Genomic DNA, 21,653 nt, shown 5'->3' on the forward strand with positions numbered 1-21,653 from the left:
TTATTCTATCACCACAGTAATATAATTTTGCAAGTCAGCAAAAAACACCAAGTTTTTGTACTTATGCAAGAATCTGAAACTTATTTTCATGATTTAAATGTGATAAGTCCAATTACTGAATGTACCAGGTTAGAGTGCAACTTAACCCCTTTTAATCACAGATTGTGATTTAATATGTTGGCCCAATTGCAGCTATGCAATCATGAGAAATACCAAAACTGTACGGAACATGAGAATAAACCGACAACATTTTTACAATGTATTGCCTATCCGTCACTGCAGTTCAAACATTAGGAGTCAAGCAAATCTACAGCGAGTAACCCACACAGCTCCATATCAGCACACTGGGCAAACATCGTTACACCTGTAGACATTACAAATACACATATTACAAAAGACAGGGAAGCTACTAACTTCCCTTAAGGGAAGACTGAGTCTGTTAAACAGTTTAATGTGCTTGAAATTCCATGTACATGTTTTAATAAACTTCACTGCAATTGTGCTGCTTAAAATGCCTTTGTACCAAACTTATAACATATCTGGGTATCAATCGGTATCAATGAGCATCATAGTAGGCCTATTAAACATCTAAACTGCTCGAGATTAATTCACCTTAAATTTTGACATGGTCTGTAATGACATATATCATTAGAATTATATGTAATTAAGCGAGTATAATGTTTCTTTAAAAAAAAGGAAACATTATACTCTTGAATAGGAAAGATGCATGGTCAAAACAACAACGAAATAGTTTAAATGAAAAGTAGAGATAACAACAATCTCCCATAACCTGCAGCGTGAGCATCTGCACAAACACGAGTTTTCCAGAAAATAAAGACACAGATTCCACAGATTTTGAAATAAGCGTAAGAAATTAGTCAGATTGTACAACACGTGTTTTCTAAATATAACTTTAATTTTACTCAGTTGAAAGCGTTTTTTTTTTAACAGGTGAGTTTCATGTTGAAAAAAATTGTTTCCAAATGAAGAATTTGCGGTTTAAGCCCCAAACTGTAATTGGTTGTCCTCGAGAAATGCGAGGGATCTCTGCATTCTCCACCTATCCCCCAAAACAGGTGCTATAAGTTACTCCAACATTCATGTTTATATAAAGATCTCTCAAGTGGATTTATTTTCAGTCATTTTCAAAACGTGATGATTGAGAACTCACATTCATTCAAAAGTGATTATGTGCACGTGTCATGTCCACTTCAGTCGCGGGGTTTGAATTTATCCAATCTACTTATGGTGCCACATCATTTGTTTGTCATTAACGTTAAAGCCAATTCTGAAAAACAGAGGAGAGAAAGAGAGAGTTTCTGTTATTTTCTCACACAATATTTGTTATTCACACACAACATTGGAAAAACAAAACAAACTCATATGATTAAAACCGTTGCGTAACACACGCATTACACATAAATACTGACATTTGAAATCTAACAGTCATGTCAGACCGACTCTCACCTGACCCTCCGGCAGGGACACAACCTCCGCCACACCTCCATCCACACGGCCTCTCGCAGCGCCGGGCTCCCCCAGATGTACACAGCCGGGGTCACCAGTGCGTTCAGCCGGGCCAGGATAGCAAACAGGTTAGTGGCTTCATTTCTAAACCTCATACCTTTCCTGGTCAACTGTCTAACAATTATATTGACAAAGGATGGACACCACAGAGCCAAGAAGCAAATAACCACAAACACAATGATGCGTAGCGACTCCCTTTTGCTGTCTCTCTCCGCACTGGGCACCTCTCTCGCCAACTGGTGTCTGGCTATGATGTACAATTTAATAGTCATCAACACTTTAATGAGAACTATAATCTGAAGAGTCATTACACCAAACGCGTTTATTTTGGCCGCCTCTGATATAGGCACCATGTTCTGCACGGTGAGGATGGAGTATGTGTAAATCCAACAAAACGCACAAATTCCAAACACAAAAGACCTCGTTATGAAACGGTTGTAAAAGAAAGGATGGCACACAGCGAAATAGCGGTCAAACTGAGCAAAGAGGAAGGTTAACACATTGACACCGAGAAATGAGGGCAAAATGTAGTACGTTCCGTTCCTCGAGGGATAGCCCTCCTGGACGTCGAAGAGGCCGAGGTAGTAAACCGAGAAGCCGGTCAGAGTGTCACTGATGCTCGTGTTCAGCATGAATATGAAGCGGTTCTGGCGCCGCAGAGACCGGGTGGAGGATATCCCGAACACCACCGAGCCGGCCACCAGCACGGCGCTTGTGGCGAACAGAATATGGAAGATGAAGATGAGGAAGTCCTCCGGAGTGTCGAAATTCACCGACAGAGGGATGGTGGCGTTAAGGGGCATCCTGGCACCTCGCCAGAAGACCAGTTTTCCTTTGTATTTATAGATGATTGATTTTAATATAACAAACATTACACTCTCTAAAGGGCAGATGTGACATGTTAACACTTCAGACACATGTCAGACGGAAAGAACAAATGAGGCCTGATCAGAGGAGCCTCAGGAGGGTTTGTTTATGGTAAACACAAAATGATCAGCAGTCTCTTGTTTTGCTTCATTTGGTTTCTAAAGTCTTCGTGTTCAAGGATCTACTTTTATCATTTTTGTTTGATTAACTCTCCCAAATTCTACCTCTTCCGATTATTTTTTTAGATGGTTTCTGAATCAAGCTTGGTCTCCAAGAAACAAAACGTGCTGTACTTGCCATGCGTGAGAGCAGCTCACAAATGGAACAGTCTATATAACTGTAAAGCTCTTTATGATGGAACTAGTCACATCAGGTCAATAAAGACTTAGATATAAGGTCGTCTTCCGATGTATTCCAATTTTTATTATTGCGGCATTAAAGGTCAAAGATCAGATGATGTTGTCCTGGGTCATGAAAGGAATATTGTGTTTTGTTTATTGTATTGTTGTTTTAAAAAAAAGGCATTTAATTGCTAAAAGTGTCCTGGTTTTAAAGTATTTAACGTTTACCTCGATTTGAAGTATTTCATTATGTGCTTTGCAGCTGTAAATAAGACAAGAAAACTGGCCCTTTATTATTTAAACATAAATTAATTTGTGTTTTGAGAAACTCAAATTTTCTCTTGACACTGCAGGATAGTGTAAATCCTTTGAGGCCTCATTTTTACGAGACAGTTGCAATTCAAAGTCATTCTGTTCCCAAAAATGCCTGATTTACTATTTGTAACCCAATTTCCAGTTGTTCAAAGGGTCATGGCAGGGTCTTCCTCCAAATGAGTCTACATGGACATGAAGTGTTAAATCATAAAAACATAACCAACGCATAACATTACAAAAACATGAACACAAACCATAACAGACACTTTTAGTCCGGGTTCACATTGCAAAATGTTTAAAAAAAAAATTCTTATAGAGTATTGATCAAACATCGTCTGTGATGACCATTCGATTGTATAATCATCATTTCATCTCCTATTGTTGGGTTGCATTAAAGTCTGTCCACTTTTTAGTCATTGAATCATACAGCACGAGCTGTTAGAGCTTTCATCATATTCGACTAAGTCAATTCATATTTCAGCCACTAGAGAGAGCTATGCACCATGTCTCCACTATGATTCTAAAAGACTTTTCTATGCTCTTGGCAGTAGTCAGTCATCTCATTCTGTATAGGCTTTTCTTAACGTTTTGATTCCAACTAAGCTCATACTCAATATATGCAGTGTAGTAAAGTATTGTCCTTGTTTACTTACATTGGCCCTCACCGTTTACAACAAGATGTAGAAATACTTTAGGTTCACTGCTTCATTCACTGAAGTGTTCTCTTCAAGCACAATCAATTATAACCAAAACATATAAGAAAACCAGTGTAATAAAAGTCACTGAAACGCACAGTTAAGTTTACTATACAAAAGTAGGTCTGTTTGCATGAATATGTGTAACTGTGATAGGCCTACTAAATGAGAAAGTGCATGTTTTATTCATTTAAAAAAGCTAAACTATCCAGTCAACTACCAAACCCAATGTGAATTCATAATCTGCTTAGAGAGGGTTTAGGCAACTGTTAGATAAGGAATCAAAATAAACTTAAATTGTTTTGTTTATTGCACATGCTTAAAGGATTCTATTGATGCTCCTGACCTCAGACCCAGAGCAAAGGGATGTTTTACAATCACTGAAGTCAGGACTGTAAACGGTTCATGGAACTTGAAAACTATGCACAATAAAGTTCTTAAGTTCTTAACCACTGGGGTTTTACAAATAGGGCTTGTTAACTTGTTGTCCATGGAAATTAAAGTTCAGCATTAATCAAAGTTCAAATTAAGGTCACCCAGGGCCTCCTTCCTATATAAATAAGAGCAAAAATGAGAAGCCCCTCAGCTGCAGACACACATGTGTCTCTGCTGTAGGCTACTAAGAACCCATGCACATGTTCTCTCTGCTCCGATGACTAACAGCAGCCATTGGTTGTCTCCTGTACTGCCCCTCACAAGCTTTGGCAATGTGTTGATGTTTCTTTTCAGCATTTCTCTGGCTACATCTATCATTGTCCTCAACGTGTCTGTGTCCCTCTCCATCCTGCTGAACAAGGCTCTGCGCAGCGAGAACCGCTTCATGTACATGCTGAGCACCTGTCTCAGTGACATCTGCTCCGGTGTGTCCTATTATTATGCCGGTGTTCTTGACGTGAGAGATAGCTTCAACTCACCTACGAGAACTTTTTACATTGTACCCACATTCCTTGGGCTGTCTTACATGGCAATCCTGGCCGCGCAGGCCGACAGGTACCACGCGGTTGTATCACCTTTTAAATACTCCCAGCTCATGACCCGAAACCGGACCCTGCTGGTCATCTTCGCCTACTGGGTCTACGCTTTCCTCATCGTGGCTGTGTACAACTTGGTCACAGTCGGGATGGCCAAGAGGGTCACGAGCATGGGTACGTTTGTAGGAAACATATTCACGGTGATTATAATGATAGGGCTGAATGTTAGGCTGTTCATTATAGCTAGGTTCCAGCTAGGGAGGGAGCCGCCCTCTGAGGAGAGGGACAGCAAGCGCTCCTCCGTGTATCTCATACTGGTGGTGGCAGTGTTTTTCTTAGGGACGTGGCTTCCTATATTCAGTCACATTATTGTCTGTAACTTCATTGGTTCCACCTGTTATAGCTTCATAAATGAAGGCACTGACCCTCTGCGCATTTTGCCCCGAGTTAACGCTGTTCTGACCCCCATCCTGTACATCAGAGGCTGCTCTGCGCTCAGAGCCACGCTTCTCACCAGAGTGTGGAGACACTGCAGGAGGAGGAAGAAGAGGGTGATGTTTGACGAGTCTGAATGTGTACGCAAAAGTTACAATATATGATAGTTAAATCCTTAACATTTTATTGGGACACACTTGTGCCCAGAATGAATTAAATCGGCTGCAGAAAAACGGATTTATATTACTTAAATCAATATTTATCATGCTTTTTGTGCCTTGTTGTTGACACGCATATTATAGCTCGCTATGTATTGCCACTTTAGGCCCTAATCTCAAACTACAGAATATTTTGTATGTTTCCCCGCATGTTCATTTTAGTTGAATCTTGCTTGAATGTATTTCTCTTGTTGTCCTCACTTGGCTTTATGACACAAACAGTCCCTGAGGTTTGTTTCAGAAATATGATTGATGTCAAACGTAACGTGGTTTTAAATCCATGCCAACCAAACGTATTAAAGACTACTCATGGGTTTTTATTATGAACACAAGCTGTCAAACCTAGTTTAAGGACATTTTCAGGCTTTGTGTTTCTTGGAAGATGTTGAAAATGTTTCATCATGAAGTCACATTTTGTAAAGCTATATCATTTCCTTTGTTGTCCTCAAATCGCATTGAACGTATTTTTGATATCGTTGTTAAAGTTATAGTCTGAACTTCCGAGTACATGTTCTACACATAATCTAGTCAGTTGCAAATAAACAGATTATCTATTGCCTGTTTGAATGTTATAGTATACATTACGATATTAAAAAAGTAAAGGTTGTCAATAAATAAAGGTTTACTTTGTAGGCTTTATGGCTTCCCTGTTGTGTCGGGACATCTTCATGTTTCGATATAAACTAATTCATTTCCTTCTTTGAAACAATAAAATCTGAAAAATGCAAATAAAGTGTGTCTATGCCTTTATAAATACTTGTTCTGATAAGCTTTCAACGTCTTTCTGATGCTGTTGGTCCTGTAACCTTGAATTAATATGCAATTTGTTGCTGCAGTGAATGTTAACTGTGAAGACATTGGTCGTATGTGTTCACTGAATTCAAGTTAAACATAGATATTTGATTTATGTCATATCTTAATAACTTTTTCCCCAAATACTACCTCTTCAGAGTATATCTTCAGATGGTTACTTAATTAAGATTGGTCTTCAACAATAACCAAAACTTGCTGTAGGCCTACTTAAACCAGCCATACCAGACACGTGAGCAGCTCCCAAATGTAACAGTCCACAACACTGTATATTGTAAAGCTGATGGAACTTATCACATCAGACCAATAAAGAGTCAGATATAAGGGCATCTTCCGATGTATTCCAAATGTTTCTTATTGCAGCATTATAGGTCAAATTATGTTGTCCTCAGGGTCATGGAAAGTCTGCTATGTTTATTGTATTGTATTGTTCTCATACCTTTTGTGTCTCTTGTATCGTTCATAACTTTTATCCAGGGACTGGGGCTGGAAATAAGACAAGATGGTCTAAATCCTTTTAGGCCTCATTGTTGTGACACAGTTGCAATTCAAAATCATTCTGTTCTCACAAATTCCTGATTTACCATCTGTAACCCTATTTCCAGTTATTGTCAAAGGACCATGGCAGGGTCTTCCTCCAAATGAGTCTGCATGGACATGAAGTTTTAAATCATAAAAACAAAACCAACACACATAACATTACAACAACACAAACCATTACAAACACTATTTTAGCCCAGGTTCACATTGCAAAATGTTTAGCAGAAATGTCCTCATAAAGTATTGATCAAACATCTTATGTGACGACCATTTGATTGTATAATAATTTCATCTCCTATTGCTGGGTTACATTATGAGAGCTTTCATCCTACCATATTCGACTAAATCAATTCATATTTCAGCCACTAGAGAGAGCTATGCACCATGTCTCCACTATGATTCTAATAGACTTTTCTCTGCTCTTGGCAGTACATCCTCTTCCTCATAAATAGACCCTCACAGTTTACACAATTATGTAGAAATACTTTAGTTTAAATGCTTCATCCACTGACGTTTTTTCTTTAAGCACAATACACTATAAATATAAAAACACAAACCAGTGTCATAATAGTCACTGAAACTCACAGTTGAGTGAACCCATTCAAAAATCTCTGCTTGCATGAAGCTATTTTGATCTGTGACATACTGTTCGCAGCTTTCCAACAACAGTGACTACTAAATGGGAAGTGTTTTATTTACACATTGAAAAAAGCCATACTATCCAGTCAACTACCGAACCCAATGTAAATTAATAATCTGCCCTTCAACCCTCCTGTTGTGTTTGTTTGCCCCCCCTTACTTTGGTGTTCCAGGTCAAATGTGACCGGTCCTGTTCTAAATGCTCTCACATTAACAAAAGAAAACATGAATCATCACCAAATTGTATTTAACAGCCTTTCAAATTGTAAATAATGTATCAGACTACTACTATACATGAAAAACTGCAGTAAACAAAGAATACACTGATCATGTATTGTTTTGTATTTTTGTGATGTAATTAACATTTATTGTAAAAAAAAAAGCATTCAAAACAGAGAGCAAATTCAAAGACCATCAGAACATCAACAAGAATAGTCGTCTGTGTGTTTGTGAATGTGTGTATGTGTGTCTGGCAGCCAGGTGTGGTTCACGTTTCGGGTAGGGTGTTCCTCAGTGGCCTCTTCCTCGCCATCTCAAAAGAGTCTGGATCAAAATCTGGATCGATATTGTCTTCCATTTCTGAGGCATCTTCCTCTATTTCGGGTTCCCTCTTCATCTGGCTCAAAGTTGTGGTCAAGAACCTCTCTGACAGATAACAGCATAATCCGTTGCCTGCTCATGGAGTCAAATGAGAGCAAGGCAAACATACAATTATCAACCCGGTATCACGGCAAAACGTGAACATGTGTCGGTTTACCATGCTGGGAGACGTGAACATGTCACGGTTTCGTCCCCTTCAAACGTGACAGCTACACGGTATTGTTAACCCATGTTAACCAGTGGAGAAATAACCGGAAATACCAAGCAAATGCTACCCCGACGTAATGATTTATTTTTTAATAGTCACACTCGATTACAGCGATTTTCTTGTTGCCCCAGCTGGTCGACACCTCTTTTAGCATAAACAAAGGCTACATTAATGTATTAAATCGATGTTAATCCATGCGTGTGGATCATAGACTGTATACAGTGCTGGAATTGGGCCGGTACTCACCGGTACGCAGTACCGGCACTTCTGGTTCTGACCCATGGAGTACCGGCACTTCTTGCTCAGTACCGGCATGCTGGCGGTACTCCGGTACTCATGCACCGTGCCAGTACTCAACACTCTCCCGCCGTTCTTATTATATATCCATTATGGATGTGCTGGAATTGGGCCGGTACTCACCGGTACGCAGTACCGGCACTTCTTGCTCAGTACCGGCATGCTGGCGGTACTCCGGTACTCATGCACCGTGCCAGTACTCAACACTCTCCCGCCGTTCTTATTATACATCCATATATATATATACAGCCGCCCGGTACTCAGTAGATGCGTCATGAGGTGCCGAACGGACATTCTCATCGCTCTAACCGCTGGAGTTTCACAGCGGCTGTCAGCTGTTTACTCCTGTCATTCAAACAGAACGTGTTGGAGAGGGGGCGGGGCTTATCTTCTCCATGTAAATACTGTGGTGGAAACGACTATGTCAAAATTAACCTATTTGACCGTGATTTAATAGTAATACACGTTTCAAAATAATAATAATAATAATAATAATGCCGAAGTAACAACATACTGAAAACTGTTAGTAAAACCATGTTTTAATGCTTTACAATGTACATATCTAGATGCACGTGTGTTGTGTTTATGCAGTGCAACTCCCACCCAGTGGGTGGCTATGTAGAGTGATAGAACAGAGCAGGCACGCCCCCGAGAGAAGGAAAGCAAGTCACGTCACAAATTAGCATTTCTAAAATGTTAGCATGGATTAATAAAAGTGCAAAAAGACAGCGGTTGTCGCCGGAAGAAACTTCAAATACAGAGAATGCTGTGCCTGTGTTGGAAATTGTGTCTGATGGGGAGCTTTCTTTGGTTGATCCTCCTGCTCCAAGTTCTAGTGCATTAGCATTAGCACTAGCTCCGCCGCCTCCTCCAGAGCCTCTAACGTTAGCTGCTGCTGGCGCAACTGCCACCACCAACACCGGGCAAAGCGATGCACCTGACTGCTGGACAACGGACCAGGCAGGGTCGGCGTCATGGGGGGTCATTCGCGGGCCATGCCCCCCCAAATGAGTCACTGTGCCCCCCCAACGCAGGGTTGGCAAGCCTTGCCACTTTGCCGTTTTTTTCTTTTTTTAATCATATAAGTGAAAACGTTTCTACTAAAGGTTTTTTGTGTGAAATACATCAGAAATAAAGAATACAAATATAAAACACAGCCTGAGGTGTGCTCACTGCTGCTCTCTGATTGGTGTGTTGCTTGACCAATGACCCCCGACCTTTTTTTTTGTTATCATTACGTGGCTGTGTGTTTAGATGAAAGCCCAGTGGCGATCTGTTCATCTGTTGTACTGATTATACAGTGTTTCATTCAAGCTCGGCTCTGTGTGGCACTCGAGCGCATTTTGTGAGTGCGCGAGTGGTAACGTGGAATGTTGTTAGCATCTGGTTAGCTAGCTATGCTAACGGATATAAAGTGCTGTTTCTACACCAAGGTGGAGGAGAGTCCTCTCCTGTCAGACTGAGAGGATCTTATAACGTCAGCTCAGTGAGGTAAGGACTCTCTCAGTGTTTAGATAGTTCACTTTAGTGTAAATTATCTCAGTGGGTCTCAAACGGTTTGGTCACCATTTATGTAAGTATTTTCGAGGAATACCTTTATATGATCATTATAGTTGTTAAAGAGAGAATACATGAAAAACGGGTATGAAATACTATTGGACAGTAACACAAGAATACAGTTTTAAAGGGGAATGATTAGTAAAATATCCATAAAGAAAAAGTAAATCTGTGTACAGTTGTGTTTCATATGGATGCTGAGAGGTGTAGGCTATCCATAGATCTCTTCATTTTGCTCTCAAAGTGCACCAGATTGATGCATTTAACTTCAATATTTTAAAAATAATCTTCCCGGGGGAGCATGCCCCCAGACCCTCCTAGAGGTTAGGTCCACTCCCACCTAAAACATGTTCACATGGATAGGATACTAAATACATTTGCATACTTTTTATATGGTGGCCTATGTCCATATCAAATCAAATCAAGTTTTATTTATATAGCACATTTTTCAACGATTTTTGGTCGAGCCAAAGTGCTGTACATATAATAAAAAATACCCTACAGTAAAGACACTTTACAACAAATACAACAGCACAGTTTGTGCAGAATATCAGTATGAGAAAACGACACCCTCTGTCCTTATATGTTTCTGTTTTGGTGGTCGTGCCACAACCGTGCATGTCTGCACAGGTCATAGGTGCTCTATACAATAGCACTACACTCCTGCAATGTGTGTGAAAGACAATAGACTTTACAGCATGTTTTTTTAAATTGAAGTTGCGTTGGTGTTTGTGTGTTGGTTGTTGACGGCAGTGTGTGCCCCCCCTTGGTAAATGATTGCCCCCCCATTCGATTTGTTCTGGAGCCGACCCTGGGACCAGGTGCAATATTTTTGCAAGACCAATGCATGGCTCCTTCTTAAAGATAAGAAGCTAGGATGTCGGATATGCAGAGATGTCAAATCTTTGGGAATACACACTGGACAAGGACTGAAACCGTCAACTGAATGGGGTGAGTGTGCAGTGTCTCATTTCGGTGTTGACAAGGGCAAACAACAAGCTAGCCTGAGAAAAAAAATCAAAGAACATAAAGAATCACAAGCCCATGTAAAAGCTGCTGACATCCTTACATCTGCTTCACGTGAAACTATTCAACATCAAGTGCAGTCTATGCATAAATCTGAATTAGACACCACTATCAGAGTTTTTCGAACGGCATATAAAATTGGCAAACATAGCCGGCCATTCACAGACATGCCAATTGATTTGAATGTACAGAAACTGAATGGGCTGAACGTGGGCAGGGTTTTGCACTCCAATAAAACCTGTGGCGAAATCATCGACCACATAGCTCATGAGCTGAAGAAAAAAATGGCAAAAGACATTACAGAAAACCAAAGAAAACTCTGTGTTTTGGTCGATGAATCTACCACTATTAGTGGTAAAACGGTGCTTGTTGTGTGTCTACGCTCAGCATTAGCTGATGCTGAGCCCGAAACGTTTTTTTGGGAGCTGATCGAGTTGGATGGAACAACGGCTGATGACATCACAAAGGCGTTAATGGAGTGTCTTGGAAGAGATTTTAACGAGGACTTTTTAGGTCAGTGTTTCGTTTCTTTTGCATGTGATGGGGCTTCAGTCATGCTAGGGAAGAGAACAGGCGTTGCTACCCAGTTGTGTAGTACATTCCCAAGCCTGTTTGTGTGGCACTGCTCCAATCATCGTCTAGAGCTGGCAGTTGGGGATGTGGTCAAGGAGGTCTCAGGGCTCAATCATTTCCAGATCTTTTTTGACAAACTCTATTCCTTGTTCCATGCCTCCCCCAAAAATCAGAGGCAGTTAGCGCAGTGTGCGCAAGCAGTCGGACAGCGTCTCCTGGTGATAGGGCGTGTTTTGTCCATCCGCTGGGTGGCTTCAAGTGAAAGGAGCGTCAGAGCAGTCTGGGAAAACTACCGAGTGCTTCATGATCACTTCACAAATGCTGCAAACGACACGAGCAGGGATTCCAGAGATAGAGCAAAGTACAAGGGCCTGGATGATGTGCTCACATCTGCAACGTTTGTCAGCAATCTGGGACTGATGTACGATGCGCTCACAGAGCTCAGCGACCTCTCTCGGCAACTCCAAAAAAGAGAGATGACACTGCCTACAGCAGATAGGCTCTTAACTCGAGAAATACGAGTTTTTGAATCCATGGTCACCATGCCTGGCCCACACATGACTACAGTTCATACAGCTCTAGCTGAGAAGTCCTTCAAGGGTGTTGCCCTGCGTGAGAATGGCAGGCTTGTACAGATTCATGCAGGTCAGTTTTTCCGCAGTATGGTAGAGAATCTGAGACACAGAATGACTTCCACAACCTCCTCTCATGTCAGCACAAGAGAAATCCCATTACATGGCCGGGAGGCCCGGGACAATCAGCTAATCCAGGACATGAAAGTTATCCATCCTGGAAGTTGGCCTGAAGAGGAGTTAGACGTACAGTATGGGGACGTAGAGGTGCTACGTTTGTGCGAAGTGCTGAAAGTGGACAGAAGAGAGACTGTTCAGGGCTTTCGCGAATACAAGGAAACCAGGGCATCCCGTACACCTGCTGCCATGGAGCCTCTACTGAAAGCAGTCCGAACCATCGCTGTCTCCACTAGTGAGTGTGAGCGGGCATTCAGCTGCATGAACGATATCCTTACTGCAAAAAGGAATGCTCTCTCTGTCAGCCGACTGTCCAGCCTGGTTTTCATTAAATGTAATGGACCATCACTAGGACAGTTCAATCCGGAACAGTATGTGAGGTCCTGGCTGGCAAAGGGAAGGAGAAGTGCTGATGAAAGAGCCTGTCCAGCTCCAGCCCCTGATACTGATGTCCCCAAGGCCTTCTGGAGCCTTTTCTAACAATGTGAAGTATATTGCAAAGCAGCTCACCCAGTGAGAAGACTTTTGGCATAATGTGCCGATTTGTACAGATCCTGGAGATAGAAGGACTTCAGACCAACCAGGGAGTTATCTGATCAGCTTGGTGTTCAATGTAACTCTTTACCATGGCTCAGACTTTGTTACTTGCAGTTACAGTTTCTCATTTTAGATTGTGCAAATTTTGCATTTGTTTTTACATGTTCTTTGTTCATGCTCTTTATCATTTTTCTGAGTTGGAAAGTTAGATTGCATCATAGTTTACTTTATACATATTTGTATTCTTCAGTGGTGAAGTATATTGCAAAGCAGCTCAGCCATGTGAGAAGACTTTTGGCACTTTTTCGTTTTTCGTTTTCTGAGTTGGAAAGTTAGATTGCATTCAAAATGTACAGAAATACTTAATTTTGTTAAAGCTTTTTATAAAAAATGCTTCTGACCAGAGCTTTGTTTCCTTGTCATTAATGTTGAACACCACCAGAGGGGCTCTCACCTGAAAGGTCTCTGCTTCATGTGTCTTCAGCAGAAGATCTAGACTTTGATTGCTATATTTTCAGTTAATATTGACCTTACTGAGCTTTAGCCATATCCGCTGCCTATCATAAAAAATGTTAAGTACAGTGAACCTTTCTAAAATATACAGTAGTAAAGAGACAAACCCACCAGCATTATAGTAGCCAAATTCTTGTTTGTGGGCTGTATATATAAAATTGACTTGAAAAAGTTGCTGATTTTAGAGTACTGGCACCTTTTTCATTCCAATTCAAGCACTGACTGTATATATAAATGGATGTAGAGTCCGTGACGTCACCCATAGGATTCTGCAGAGTTGCCGTGAAGCCCTTAGTAGGCGGAGTCGGCCACTAACGGCTCGACAGTGACGCCAGAGTTCAACTCCCGCCTTCTCCAGCCTGCTCCAAATAAGGGCAAAGAGGCGGAGCCGAGGCGGGACCTGCTGCCACCGAGCTGGAAGTTCCAGAGCTAGCTGAAGCTACCAAGCTAAGCTAACATGCTCCCCATCTGCACGCTGCCGTCGCATTTTACGTTTCTAAAAGCGGACATTAAACTATTCAGCAAAACTATAAATAATAATCTAAGCTATTGAGCTTTTAGCATAATACTTCAGAATCTTAAAACCCCTTAACGTTTGTATGCAATTGTGCTAAATTCAACACTGGAATCAAGCACATATTAATATGTTTGCATGACATTAGTTATTTATATTTTGATATCACTTAACTATACGTTTAATACATTTAAGTCAAGCTAAGGTACATGTGATGGTAGCTAGTTAGCACTCTTGCCTGTGAGGCCTCCTCCAAACAGCATAATAACCAGACTATCATTAAAACTAAGTACCAGTTCTAGATCCTTGACTTTAGACAAACAATTCAAAAGACAAAATGTATTTAAAGACCAATCTTTATTTGAATGTGCCTCTTAACCTGAGATATTAGTTATATAGTAATAGTATTGACAATCTAAAAAAACTGAGCAACTCAACAGTCAACTTTATGTTTCTTATTGTCTAAAGCATTTATTATTTTCATTTTCCCAATCTCATATTCAGTGTGGACGGATTGAGACAGCATGGTGTCCAGAGAGCCGGAGAGACTTCAGGGAGAAACCTCTGTGTGATGGACGTCCTGTCTGTTGGTTTGGAGAGGACTGAGGGTCTTTCCTCTGCGAGGAGGACCAGGGCTGATGAAGGAGCCCATGCTGGGCAAAGCTGATACCAACTGCACAGGCCTAGTCGGTCACTTTATTTGACTAAATGTGTTTAATACATTTAATAGGTTTACACCTTCTGTCCATATGTGCTTTTTATTTAAAACATTTGATTAACTTTTGGTTCACATTTCAATAAATTGTATTTGTATTTGCACTCCTTTTGTCCATTATTCTTACTGAAAATGTTAGATTACACATTCACATCTGACTGAAGATTGGCCCCATTTATTTGTGACGTTGCAAAACAAGGTACATGTTGTGAAGCTCATAAAGTGAGGCAAATAGAAATAATCAGCTGATGGAGTGTAGATGTGGAAATAGCTGCATTCGATCAGCTGACTGTGTTTACAATAAAAGTAGTTTCTTAGTGAATGTCCTGTACTGGTCTTAAAATCTCATAACATCAGCTTTTAATGTTCCTCTTGGATGTTCTTCTTGACCCTCAGAGAAGGAGAACATGTCCTGTCTTTCAGGCATGTCCTTTCCTAACAAAAATGACAGGAAACATAAAACATATTATTGCAGAACAAGTGTGTTATTTATGAAAGCGGTGTGTTTGTGTGTTTAGGGGCTGTAGATGTAATTATTTTGTAATTGTAATGTTTTTTTTTTATTTCAACAATGAGCTACAAAGACAATCAGATTATGAATGAACAGTATGAAGTTCATCAACATTGAAATATATGTTATTATCAAAATAATATTTAACTGTTATCAAAACGTAGTGCAACTGTAGAAGCTTGCTCTGTTGTCTCACTGAAAGAATAACTTTTACCACGTTTTTTACAGACAATATTGAGAGATAAATAGTAGCAGTTCTCACTATGTGTTAAATAGCTTTGCCTTCAATACATTAAATTAGAAAGCTGACAAAGTCATATTGCTTGTTATCATCTAAATGTAACTTTTTGCATGGAAAAAACCCTCAACTTAACTGATGTGTAGGTGATCTAGTATTTAGTATTGTTTAATGGAATGTATATCAGTGTATTCAAGTCAATACTTCATTCATTTAAACCAATATCTTTCTTGATTCTTTGTACAGTATGAAAAAAGAGTCTTTGTACCTGAGCTGAAGTTCACTGCTGTGAGGAGTCCAGTTATGTCTCTCACTCTCTGGTCCAGCCTGTCTACATCACCTGGACACCTTAAACAAACATATATATATATATATATATATATATATATATATATATATATATATGTAAAGTACCATGTGTACAAACAATATAACTGATTCTCTTCTGTTGAACATGTTGGATTGTGTATTGTCCGAGTCAGGGGCCTTTTTATTTTACTGTAACTTTGGAAGTTGTGTTACCAATGCTTACTGTTTATTTGATACCCATTTGGTAATGCAATTAATAAAAACAACAAGGTTTGGGTTCGTTCTTCAGATGACTGTGATGTTAACGTGTAAGCTCAATAATGAACTCCAGCTCAACCAACCATATTGTAATATCTAAGTAATCATCTTGAAATATGACATTAATAATTGTAATATACACACATCTTATTGTGAGGTTGATTTCACATACACTACTTCGACATTAGCTTGTCTACATACTTGAGCATAGCCAATTTAAATTAACCTTAGATGCATACAGTTCTACCTACATAATAAAATATCTCTAAGTTACAAGGATGTAACCTTATTTTATCAACCTCAAACAGAAGCCGTTTGTTCAACAGTATTATCCCACTTAACACTTGTCTATTTCGTTGTAACCTTTATATATACAGTCTATGATTTTAACTTGGAGGCTACGATTACAATCGTTAGCACCGATGTAGCTACCACTAGCTTACATGCTAACCCAAGCCTCACCATTCATTACGTAGCTGATTAAAATCATTAACACATAAATAAAGCACTAGAATTTCACTTACCGCAAAACCGCATTCATGCACCGTCTGTTTTAACCGCAGAGCGAGTCACAATAGTCCGATATATAAGCATGAAGAACAAACAACCACCGCCGGCTACAAGTTGTGTTTCCTGGATGAGCTGAGCAGGCAGAGTCCCTGACTCCCTGTAGCTAGCTTCACGGAGCAGCTAGCAGAGAGACAAGAAGCTAACAGCGGCAGGCACTTGACAGAGCCGTCACTCAATGTGACCACGCCCTAATTTATGCACAAACTTTAAGACCTAATATAAATAAAAGGGTCGCGTTAGAAAACAATTCACTCACAGATCCATAATCATGAAGGTGGAATCTAACTATATCGATAATAAAATGTATGGAGCCAGGGGTAGAAACATGTTTTTTTCTGCTGTAAAGTTGGGCATTTTAACATGGGGTCTATGGAAATTGCTCCTTTCTGCAGCCATCGCCTATCGGCCAATATATGAACTGCAGTGTGTGGCACTTCCGTATTGGCTTCCCGGCTCTACCCCACAGTTTGGCTGCTTCTCAGGTCGATTATTTTCATTTCCTCGCTCCTCGGTCCTCGGTCTCATCGGAAGTTGATTTGCCTGCGCCATCTTGAGTACCGTCCCATGGCTCTTATTTCTGCCGGAGGACCGAGGATCGAGGATCGAGGAGCGAGGAGCGAGGAGCGAGGAGCGAGGAGCGAGGAGCGATCATGGAGGAGTGATAACCGAGGAACCACCAGACCATCCTCCGATGAAATCCTCAGATACTCACCCCGCCCCCTTACTGTGTATCGCTCACTGATTGGACGAGGCAGTGCATGCACTGATCTGATGCTTCTGGACATGAGTGAAGAAAACACATGAACCTCACGGAGTCACTCCTCAGTTTATACCGTGTTTTGTTTCAATTCATGTATCATTTAGTTACAAATATGTGATATATCTGAACAACAAAGTGGTCAAAAATAATTTAATTCATTTTTTGGAAACATTTTCATGATCGCTTTTTTCATTTTTCGTTTTACATTTTCATTTATTGTCATTTCCATTCAGTCAGTCATTAAGTGCTATTGAAATGTTAATTTGCTACATATCCAAACAAACAAACAGAGTGTGCAATCCAATGAATGTTAATCTAACTGAGTTTTGATAGATAACATATCTCTTTTTCTTCTCTCAATTATTTTATTTCTATTGTGCACTCTAATCAATATTAATCAAACTATTGTTCGTTTATACATTTTAAGAATGGCGTTTATCTTTTTTGAGAATTAGTTCTTATTTTATTTTATTTATTGGGGTCTAAAACAGATGATACAAATGTTTGTGTCAGTAAATGTGTACTAACAGAGACGGGGGTTGTGTGGAAATAACGGGGACAGAGCTGCTGTCAGACGATCCGCTGTGCAGCGTCATCACAAACGGACGTCGCTTCACGTGACGCTCCGGAGGAAAGGACGTCCCATTGCTCTTAAAACTCATTTCCCTGCTTCGCGTGGTTTCCTTGCGTCCCTCCATGCTTCCCTGGTGGGAGGGACTAAACGCAGGGAAACGACGCAAGTGAGGGAAGCAAGGATTTAATTTAATCGACCTGAGAAGCAGCCTACGCCGCTTGGTGTGGATGTGGAATTAACGGACGTGACGTTGTGCAATTGAGTTGCCAAGCAACAGCTTCGGTTCATGTTAATTTACAAACTATTCAACTACAACCGTAGTTATATTTAAAAACATGTTAGAAGGCCTCACGAAATACTTTAATGCACATTAAAATGTAAATGTGAAGGAATGTGTGTATAACAAAATACATCGGTCATTAAACGAAACCGGAAACAGACGTAGGCAAGATCCTCAGCTCGATGATTGGATGGTTATCCGCAATGCATGCTGGGATTTGGTGTTTATGTGATGTGAAATCTGAAAACGTTTTTTAAAAATACAATAATACTTTATTCCGAGTGTGCTTGCTTTTCTCTTTGAAAGTCATCACATAACGGCATTGTAATACACGGTTCGGCTGCATTAAATATTACATATCTGCCGTAATTCTCTATTTATAGAGCCCTGATGAGAAGACTTCTAGACAAACATGAGGCACTGAAAACGTGACGCGGATCATAAATATATAAGCTATTAAACAACATCTTACATTTATTTTCACACAATACGTCTCCTTGCAGTATCAACACTAATTCGGCTGACTTTTATATTTGATCCAATTGGTAGATAGGCTGTATTTACACCATAACCGTGCAGAGCTGATAGAAAGGGACACCTGGTGGTCAAAGCACGTTATTGAATTGTATTATTTTATTATTAGATATTAATAGGAGGATGTGCAAAACAGACAAACTAATAAGGCTTAATTTAAACATTAAAGAGTACTTTAGGTTAAGGTCTTATTTTGAATAAGAAAAAAGCTTTAAGAAGAATATGGAGGGATGAAACCCTCTTGAAACCGCAGGTCCTTCCTTCCTGCAGCGGTCAGACTTTACAACCAGCACTGCCCCTTGTAGACCCTCCTACACACACCACAACACAGACTATAACACCCCTTGCTGCTAAATACAAACCAACTTGTGCAATATGTGCAATATATATATGCCATTAATAACTGTGTAATTTATACCTGGCCACTAAATCAATATATATGCCGTTTTGTTTTTGATCTGTATTTTTGAAAATTATGTAACTTTTTATCTTTTTTTTTAGCATATTGTTTAATATATTATAACTTAGTACTTTTTTAGCATATTGTTTATTTTATTCTAACTTAGTACTTTTTTAACGCATGTAAGATATGCAACACTAAGCTGTCTGTGGCTCTTTCCTGCTGTAACGCTGCACATTTCCCCTCTGTGGAACTAATAAAGGTATTCTGATTCTGATTCTTTAATGGTCACACATGCAGAGCACACAGCACACACAGTGACATTTGTATCTACAGATAAATATTAAGCCTGACAAAGTACTTAACGTCTAATATATTGCTTTCCTGCAATGTTAACTATGTTTAAGCACTTATTTGTTTATTATTTGTTTATTATTAAACTGATATTATACATAATATATTATACTCTTATAAGATGTATGTAGATAGTATAAGAAATGTGCAGAATGACAGTTTAATGGTGGACTATAAACACATATTGATAGATGTCTTGTAATGCACTGTTGAGGAACCTGCGACCCAAGTTTTTCATTCATTGCATAACTACACAGTAGTTGTGTATAATATGATATGTCAATAAACCTTAGCTTATAAAATCTTGAAAGGGATGTTCAAACTAGTCATTATATACAGTCTTTAATGAACTATTAGTAGAGAATAACGAGTAATGAATATACTTTATAGAGATCCTATTAATATCTAATAATAAAATAATAAAATTCAATAACGTGCTTTGACCACCAGGTGTCCCTTTCTATCAGCTCTGCACGGTTATGGTTTAAATACAGCCAGATGAGAGTAATAAATGCGTCACTTCCGGGCAAAAATAACGGCTCCGCCCACTTTTGGGGGAAAACAACGCTGTCAGTTGAACGGCGGTCAATACAAATTCTGAAGTTTTTGCCAATCCGATCAGAAATGTAAGAAAACCGGAGACTTTTGGATCTTCAAAGAGCCCGATTCCAATGGCCAGACAGGCAAACAATTGCATTAAGCCATTATAAATCGACGATCGGGCTCGATATATGGTTAAATATAGCAGTAGGCTATCGATTTTCATAGATGAGAGTAACATCTACGTCACTTTACGGCCCCGCCCACTTTTGGTGGAAACAACGCTGTCATTTGAATGGCGATCGAGCCTGAAGCCACAGAGCTCTTCTGCTACTGTCCTTTGTTCTTAGAGGAAGTTCAGAAACACTGAACTCTTGATTATTTGTTATGTTTGAGGTGCAATAAACGACACAGCAGCTTTTTGGCATGTTAAAACTATTATGTTCCGCCTCTAATTACAGGCTCGCCTACTGATTTTCATTTAACCATATATCGAGACGGATTGTCGATTTCCAATGATCGAATGTAATTGTTTGCCTGACTGGCCATCGTAATCGAGCTCTTTGAAGATCCAAAAATCCACGGTTTTCAAAAAAATGTGATCGGATTGGCAAAAACTTCAGAATTTGTATTGACCGCCATTCAAATGACAGCGTTGTTTTCCCCAAAAAGTGGGCGGGGCCATAATTTTTGCCCGGAAGTGACGTAGGTGTTACTCTCATCTATCTACCAATTGGATCAAATATAAAAGTCAGCCGAATTAGTGTTGATACTGCAAGGAGACGCATTGTGTGAAAAGAAATGTAAGATGTTGTATAATTGCTTATATATTTATGATCAACGTCACGTATTCAGTTTTGGCGGCAGTTCTCCTGTTTGTCCAGAAGTCTTCTCAGCAGGGCTCTATAAATAGAGAACTACGGCAGATATGTAATATTTAATGCAGCCGAACCGTGTATTACAATGCCGTTATGTGATGACTTTCAAAGAGTAAAGCAAGCACACTCGGAATAAAGTATTATTGTATTTTTAAAAAACGTTTTCAGATTTCACATCACATAAACACCAAATCCCAGCATGCATTGCGGATAACCATCCAATCATCGAGCTGAGGATCTTGCCTACGTCTGTTTCCGGTTTCGTTTAATGACCGATGTATTTTGTTATACACACATTCCTTCACATTTACATTTTAATGTGCATTAAAGTATTTCGTGAGGCCTTCTAACATGTTTTTAAATATAACTACGGTTGTAGTTGAATAGTTTGTAAATTAACATGAACCGAAGCTGTTGCTTGGCAACTCAATCGCACAACGTCACGTCCGTTAATTCCACATCCACACGCATGGATTAACATCGATTTAATACATTAATGTAGCCTTTGTTTATGCTAAAAGAGGTGTCGACCAGCTGGGGCAACAAGAAAATCGCTGTAATCGAGTGTGACTATTAAAAAATAAATCATTACGTCGGGGTAGCATTTGCTTGGTATTTCCGGTTATTTCTCCACTGGTTAACATGGGTTAACAATACCGTGTAGCTGTCACGTTTGAAGGGGACGAAACCGTGACATGTTCACGTCTCCCAGCATGGTAAACCGTCACATGTGTTCACGTCTTGCCGTGATACCGGGTTGACAATTATACATGACACATTGTTTAGTCTGCCTCGTGTGG

At 39.8% G+C, this 21,653-nt stretch overlaps 1 protein-coding gene across 1 annotated transcript; it reads right to left on the reverse strand.

Annotated features, from left to right (window-relative positions):
- Positions 1–1,463: 1,463 nt before the first annotated feature.
- On the reverse strand, positions 1,464–2,330 carry LOC117559929 (G-protein coupled receptor 15-like). The gene has a single exon (XM_034236659.1). The coding sequence runs from the start codon at positions 2,328–2,330 to the stop codon at positions 1,464–1,466; it is 867 nt and encodes a 288-aa protein (XP_034092550.1).
- Positions 2,331–21,653: the final 19,323 nt, after the last annotated feature.

This window comes from Gymnodraco acuticeps, unplaced genomic scaffold (genome assembly GCF_902827175.1).
Source record: "Gymnodraco acuticeps unplaced genomic scaffold, fGymAcu1.1, whole genome shotgun sequence".
NCBI classification, from domain to species: Eukaryota; Metazoa; Chordata; class Actinopteri; order Perciformes; family Bathydraconidae; genus Gymnodraco; species Gymnodraco acuticeps.